The 7,265-nt window shown below is 40.4% G+C and overlaps 1 protein-coding gene across 2 annotated transcripts; it reads left to right on the top strand.

The window, feature by feature from the left end:
• The first annotated feature begins 570 nt into the window (after positions 1-570).
• Positions 571-6,928, top strand: LOC148342850 (TLE family member 5-like). 2 transcript variants are annotated; one of them, XM_088311638.1, is made up of 7 exons: positions 571-1,006; positions 3,026-3,126; positions 3,377-3,440; positions 3,523-3,567; positions 3,670-3,732; positions 4,733-4,807; positions 5,156-6,928. In XM_088311638.1, exons 1-7 carry the CDS (start codon positions 980-982, stop codon positions 5,414-5,416), a joined length of 636 nt encoding a protein of 211 aa, XP_088167764.1. In that variant the 5' UTR covers positions 571-979; the 3' UTR covers positions 5,417-6,928. The 2 variants fall into 2 exon arrangements, with proteins under 2 accessions (XP_088167764.1, XP_088167772.1); XM_088311646.1 differs by having other exon boundaries at positions 573-1,006; positions 3,029-3,126.
• Positions 6,929-7,265: the final 337 nt, after the last annotated feature.

Below are 7,265 nucleotides of genomic sequence, written 5' to 3'. Positions count from 1 at the left end.
CAACCCCTAAATTGAATCCCAGACCCCCCCTAAAATTTAAGAGAAGTTTTCTTTATTCATTTGTCTTTTTTAAACAAGAGGTGAAGTGCGTTGACATATGTAATATTTTAACATTACATACGCCCCCACCTCAAAAATGGGTTTCATTTTTTGTGTTAATATATTCTTTCAACAAACTACTACATGTTAGTTTATTTGGCGAGTTTATCATATATATATAATTATTATTTTTTTATAGTTCCCATTTAATCAGCCCGGCGGATAATTGGTCAATCACTAATTTTAAATTAGTGAAGATCGTTGGTTCATAAAATGGGTGGCTGTATGGTTACTTGTTTATTAATCCAGCATTCGTTGCACATCTGGTGATGATTAATAACTAAATATAATTAAAGGTAATATGACTATTTTAGAAGTGTTTATCAAATCGGCAGCCCTTCGCATTAGTCCAAAAGGTTGGAAATGGCTTCACGTTATCAGCAAACTGCGGCTGGGTTTGGCTTCAGTTCACCTCTTCACCATGGGGGCGCTGTTGTATGTAGAAGCCGGTGACGCTACGCTTCGCTCCCTCTCGCCGGAGAGGGAAACACCACAGAAGAAGAGTGGATGCAAGAGAAGAGCGTCGCGAGCTCATGTGTCAACACACCTAGTCGGGCTTTCCCTTAGGGAGGCGTAACGTCATTGAAAAAAAAGAAAATATAAATCGCATACGCTTGTAAAACCTAAAGAAAATCGACATTTTTACCGTATAGTCGCGTCTTTTGAGGCGAAAGACGCTGTGGGTGACTGTAAGTGGTTTTGACTCGAAGCGAGCGTTCCTCTCGAACGATGACGGGGTACAAAGTGCGAATAGCAATCATTTAAAAATCCCATATCCGGGATCGCGTTCGCTTTAGCTTGCTAGCCAGCTCACTCGGGGCTCGACACGACGGAGACTCCTCGGCGAGCGACGCTGCTGCTTGCTTGCTTGGCTGCTGACATGATGTTTCCTCAATCCAGGCACTCGGTGAGTTGTTGTCCGCTTGGTGCAAACTCGTCAAAGTCCGTCAGCTGGCTGCTTGGCGTTAGCCTAGCATCGCGGCTAGGCTAAGCTATGCTAACCTTGACTGACGCCGCAGGACAAAAAATGCGGGCTCTTTTTTTCTTCCCCTAAAATGCCTCACGTTTATATCCATATAACTGTAATGTTAAGGTTCCCGATGAAGCGATGTTAGCTCGCCAGTAATGAGTGCGAAAGCGTTAGCCTAGCCTAGCATCGTTCGCGCTACTGTAGGTACCCAATCAACCACCATTCAAAGACAGTGGGTAGTTATTGTTAATTTTTGAGGGTTTGTGTGGCATCAAGACGCGTTATTCTGCATTGACACGTGAGTTTTTCAAATGTTATTATTCAGCCACTTTTTAATTTCTTCAACGTCCACGTTCCTCATACGATTCAAACCATTCTAACATCAAAATAAGAGATTAAATCGTATTTGTTTTACACGACACGGGCACTAGTTGACAATTAAAAAAAATCACAATTCTTATGATGCATCATTACTGTGACTATTAGTGAGTTGGGATATTCCAATCGCTACATGAAACAATTACAATACAGTGCAACCTTATTTATATAGCGCATTTCACAACAGCCGGATCTGTAATAAAGCGCTTTCTATATGGTGTAATATAAATTAGCAGAAAATTAGAATGCAAATTAAAACACATAAACAAATATACAGTCGATACCAGAAGAACAGCAACAGTCTCATGTTGAGTCGAAAGCTAAAGAATAAAAATGAGTCTTCAAATGGGTTTTAAAAGTGAACAGAGAGGGGGCGTGTCTAACATTCAATGGAAGGTCATTCCATAGGGAAGAACCAGCAATAGTGAAGGCGCGATTCCCCTCTGAGGCTTCGCTTAGTTCTCGGCACCTCCGGCAGCATTTGGCCCGCAGACCCGAGGCAGCGGGCAGGTGCGTAGGGGTGGAGGAGCTCGGAGAAGTACGCTTGGGCGAGGCCATTTAAAGATTTGAAGATGAACTGAATTATCTTAAAGCGAGCTCTAAAGTGCACTGGGAGCCAATGAAGAGAGGCCAAGATTGGGGTTATGTGCTCCGTCTTCCAAGCTCCAGTTAAAAGATGAGCAGCTAAGTGCTGCTGGGAATGAAAGGGCTTCACTTTAGCCATCCGCCTAAGATGAAAGAAGAAGGATCCAACAACAGCACTGATTTGTTGATCTAACATAAAATCACTGTTCAATTTAAAACCCAAGTTGTTTTTTTTTTTTATTTCCAATAAATATCAAGAGGCCCTTGACCAACAAATTCCATATTTAATTCGCAATCAATTGAGGGTAAAAACAAAAATCACCGCGATTGCACTCGTAATGTGGCTCTCGAGCCAATTGCAGCCAATTTTTGAACTAACACATTTGACAACTACTCAACTGGACACTGTATTCTGTCCAGGGGTGCCAATAATTATGGAGGGTCGTGTATAGTTTTCGTTTTCCCTTGTTATAATGTCACTTCCTGAGTAAAAAACAAAAGTTTATAGTTTCATTTTCATAATAGTAGAACTTGTTTCTGTAAACTTACCAATTCTAATGACCAAGTAATTGTTTTGAGGCTTTAACTTAAAATTGTCCAAATCCTCTGATTTCAGACTATCAGCAGTGATTCTCAGATTTCTGTTGTCCTTATTATCTTTTGTGTTTAATAAAATAAAAAACCAATGTACATATCTGATTTTACTTTGAATCAGTTACTTGTTGAGTCATTGTTTTCCAGTTTGAAAATTGTGCCGAGTCCTATAATCCTTCTCGTGTGCCATTGCGTCATTGTTGTTTTGTAATGGACTTCAAAGCAAAAATAAATTGTTGATTAACAATCAATAGACTAATCGAGGCTAATCGATTGTTTTAAAAATTGATTAACAAACAATAGACTAATCGAGACTAATCGATTGTTTAAAAAAAAAAGATTGCCTATCAGTCCTAGTTTGTTGGCATCTCTAAAGTCTTTGGTCGCGGTTTTCGTCAGCAGGCATCCGCTCAGTCCGGACAAGCTCTCAAGTTCACCACCTCTGACTCATGTGATCGCATCAAAGATGAGTTCCAATTCCTTCAAGCACAATACCACAGGTAACACTTCTTTTTTTTTTTTTTTTTTTTTTTTTTTTTCTTAAATTTGTTTTGCCGTAAAATTCGGAAAGCAACAATGTCCTGCTTAGTTGTATGCTGCTTGTAAGGTAAAGACGGGCTCACTGCACGGCCGTTTTGTGAGATCTTGCTGTGAAAGAGGCCGATGCGTAATGTTATTATTGTGAAGATTTTTGCACTCAAGTTGTCGAGTACATTGCAATATTTTTTTGCACTGCTGCGCGTTGTCCAGTCTCAAGTTGGAATGTGACAAACTGGCGTCGGAAAAGTCCGAGATGCAGCGTCACTACATCATGGTGAGAACCTAAATAAGAAGTCCATTTGAATCCACTGCGATAACACATGCTGATGGGTTTGGTTTCCTTGTGCGCGTTTCAGTATTACGAAATGTCATACGGACTGAACATCGAAATGCACAAACAGGTAAAAAAAAAAAAAAAAAAAAAAAAAGTCCGAACATGCGTCCATATCGTTGTGTTGTGCTCGTTTTCTCAATCCTGTCACTTTGTCGTTTGTCCCGCTCAGGCTGAAATAGTCAAGAGACTAAACGGCATCTGCGCTCAAGTGCTGCCTTACCTGTCGCAGGAGGTAAATGACACACGCATGTGCGCTTTTTGAGTGTGTCCATGCTTGCGTCGAACCTTTTGGAATGCAAAGTGGAGTTGAGAATATATTTTAAAAATAAATACATTTTAAAAAATGGGCGCTGTGACTGAACAATGTATCCCGATATGCTGTATTTTATTTCATATGACACGACTCAGTGTTGATGTTGAATGTTATTTTTCCCGGTTATGATGAGGGTATAAAACAACTATCCAGTGGAAAAATAACTTTCAAAATATATTGTTGTAAAATTAATTTTCACGGACTCTAAACTGTTCTGTTGTAATTAGACTTAAAACTTTGGAGCTCACAAACAAGTTAAAAAAAAAAACAAAACAAAAAAACCTCGGATCCAATCAGAAAATAGATGAATTTAAAATCTTTAAACAACTTGTTTATTTACTGTACAGTGGAGGAGTGTTGGGACTGGATCGGCCCATGAAAAGCCAAAATTGACGTCCATTGAAATACATTAGGGAAAAAAATAAAATAAAATGAACCCCTCAAAATTGTCCCCAAAACGCTAATGAACATACAATACATGGAAAATGGAAAGGGTCCTGGCAACCTCCACCGCCCCACAAAGAAAAAAATAACCTGTTGGGGAAAAGCTTGGATTATTTAGCAATGGTACACAATGTCCCTGGAGTGGATGAGATTGTTTACTGGAATGTCTTATTTTACACATCCAATCAATGGGCACATTTCGCCATCCCAACCAAAGATCAATTTTTGCATCGCCATAATGTGGCCTCACGAGCATATTGAATATTTTTAAAATTGAATATTCCGCTGATCATCTGATTGGTCATTGAGGCAAATGGGTAAAAATTGATTTAGCATTGTAAAACAGAATGTCTTGTCAGCGTGCGCACTTTGGCCACGTCGCCAACAGCGGTGAGGGTTAGACTTTACATAAAATGATACGTTTCCCTCAAAGCACACCATTTTCATGCGTGCTAAATGTGCGTGTGTTTTTCAGCACCAGCAGCAAGTTATGGGCGCCATTGAGAGAGCCAAGCAGGTCACACCTCCTGAGATGAACTCCATCATACGGGTTAGTCACAATATAACTTAGTTGGATAAATAAATGTTTAAAATCACATTATATGGATATGTATTTACTTTTTTTGGGGAGGGGGCATTTCAATCGAGACAATGGGGGGAAAAAAAGATTAAATGAATAAATAATATGCGATATCACTTTTGTTTTTGTGATCTAAAAAGTATAATTTTGGGTGGAGCGAGGTATTTTACATGGGTGTGTGTGATTGACGTGATTTTAATGACACGCCAACCAAGCATCGCACCTGGTCACAGAACCAATCAAAGTAATCAAGGTACGAATGTGCATCCATGTAAAATGCCTGATGTTTTTTCTGTGTGTGTGTGTGTGTGTGTGTAGCAACAGCTGCAGGTGCAGCACCTGTCACAGCTCCAGGGCCTGGCTCTCCCGGTGGCTCCTCTGCCTCTGGGTCTGACTCCGCCCAGCCTGCCGGCGGCCTCGTCCAGCTCGGGCCTGCTGTCACTGTCCTCCATCTTGGCCAACTACTCGCACGGCCAGGCCGCCCAAGCCGCCAAGGACGACAAGGCGCGCGGCGAAGCTGCCCAGGCCCAAGCCGACAGGCCGCCGCCCAGGCCTGAGGATGGCGACAAGTCCGACTAGAGGGCCGCAGGTCTAGGCTGGAAAATGGCGACGGCAGACTGTTTGTTCTCAGTCGCCATCACGTGTATATATTCGCGCTTGTGATGGTCAAGCATTAAAAAAAAAAAAAAAAAAAAAATGGACAAAAAAAATCTGAAAAAAAGAGTCAATGTTAACTCTTTTTTACTTTCATTCCTCCTTCACATGTAATGGCACAAATCGAAATGGAGTCAGATCACGTGTAACGGCGCGCTTAACAGAGTTAAACCAACGAGCCATTTGTCATTTTTGACGAAATGCAAGTTTTCTACATATTTTGCAAGTGGCTAACCAACCACTGGCCTGTCCGTGTACATCAATCCCATCGCAAGGCATTCGAGTCCTTTCAAACATTCGTCTGAAAAAGAAGAGGGGGGGGGGTGCTTGTGTGGGCACAATAGACGGCTTGCATGGGAGATGAAGTGAGTGTGTGTAAAAATGAAAACACTTGTCCTTTGTATCTTCTCTTTTTGCACCTTTGACAGTTCGTCTGCTCGCTACAGCTCCCCCTGTTGGCCTATTCGTCACGCCTGCTTGAGATTAAAAATAGAAACTTAAATCTTGTCACGTTTATCGTTTTTACGTGAAAGAAATACAACTAAAATTACCCCTAAAAATTATAACAAAATTATGGCTAGATTAAAAAAAAATTAGGAAATGTTTTTTTCATCGAACTCTTTATGTGAAGACTCATTTAATTCTTTAAGAAATTTTTTTTTTTTTTTCAATGTAAAATGTGTACTATTAGTCATCGAACTTTGCAGCAAATAAAGTTGTGGACCGGTCTCCTTTGAACAAGTTTTATGTCGATGCCATTGTGGAAGTGAAACGCGTTTCCATTCTGGGCCAATAGGGGGCGGTAATGGACTCATTGGCTCTTGATTTGACGTCACAAACGAATTGCTTTGATGCCTAAATACTACAATTGGGGAAGCGTAACACTTATGTATTTTTTTCAGTATATCAATTTTTGTTTTTAAATTGTATTTTTCTGTCTCTTCAATTTGTGTGTTATCATTTAGTAAAAGCACTTACGTGTCGTCTCTCTGCTCCAATAATAATAGTAATAATCTTTATATGTTCTCCCAGGCAAGTGGTGTGTTTTGTGTCCGCGTGCGTGCGCGCCGCGAAGGGCCAATTTGTATACATATGAATATATCGATATATGTATTTTTTAAAGCGTTTTTGTATGTTTCAAAGCTGCTTTCTAACCTATCATGAAAATAGCACATTTGAGTGTGTGCGTGCGCATCGTTTTGTTTCGAGTTCTGCGAGTCGTTTCCTCACTTTGTAAATGTTTGACCCTCTTTTGTGCAAAGATGATGTGGGGGGGGGGCAAACCATGTGTGTAACTAAATATCTTAAAACGAAAAAAAAAGAAAAGGTAAAGGAAACAAGAGTGTACTACGCTAACAATGACAAGAAGTAATGCATGGCGCTTTTAGCAGTAAGGGAGCTTGTCTGGTGCCTTACAAATAAAAGATGTGATTGGAACACTTGCTGTCTGTTTTACTTCGCAAAATGAAAAGCGGGGATGTTATTGCTGAAAGAAATCTCACGCTGCTTCCCGTCAGGTGGCTCACGAATATCAATGCTCAGCAAAGGTGCTTCATTTTGACAGTTCAAAGTTATAAAATATTGTTCAGGCATTTTTCAAGGCATGACTATTACGAGGAAAGCATATTTTGGGTAAAATGTATATTGTTGAAAATGTAGGTAAAACATTTCGGAAAAAATCTCAGTCAAGCTGGAGGCAATTATGAACAGTTCCAAATGTTAGCCGAAAACCCGCCAGGATCAAGAACTTCTTTCAGCACTTCCCAATCGCAAG

This window comes from Idiotropiscis lumnitzeri, chromosome 1 (assembly GCF_059441095.1).
Source record: "Idiotropiscis lumnitzeri isolate Australia: NSW breed Sydney's pygmy pipehorse chromosome 1, RoL_Ilum_1.0, whole genome shotgun sequence".
In the NCBI taxonomy this organism is placed as follows: Eukaryota; Metazoa; Chordata; class Actinopteri; order Syngnathiformes; family Syngnathidae; genus Idiotropiscis; species Idiotropiscis lumnitzeri.
Note: the sequence above shows the minus strand (reverse complement) of the source record. Positions and strands in the feature narration are given on the sequence as shown.

Coding starts and splice junctions, on each gene's coding strand:
- LOC148342850 (XM_088311638.1), top strand. CDS start 980: ATGATGTTTCCTCAATCCAGGCACTCG. Junction 3,127..3,376: donor CTTCAAGCACAATACCACAG/GTAACACTTCTT, acceptor CGCGTTGTCCAG/TCTCAAGTTGGAATGTGACA. Junction 4,808..5,155: donor AGATGAACTCCATCATACGG/GTTAGTCACAAT, acceptor GTGTGTGTGTAG/CAACAGCTGCAGGTGCAGCA.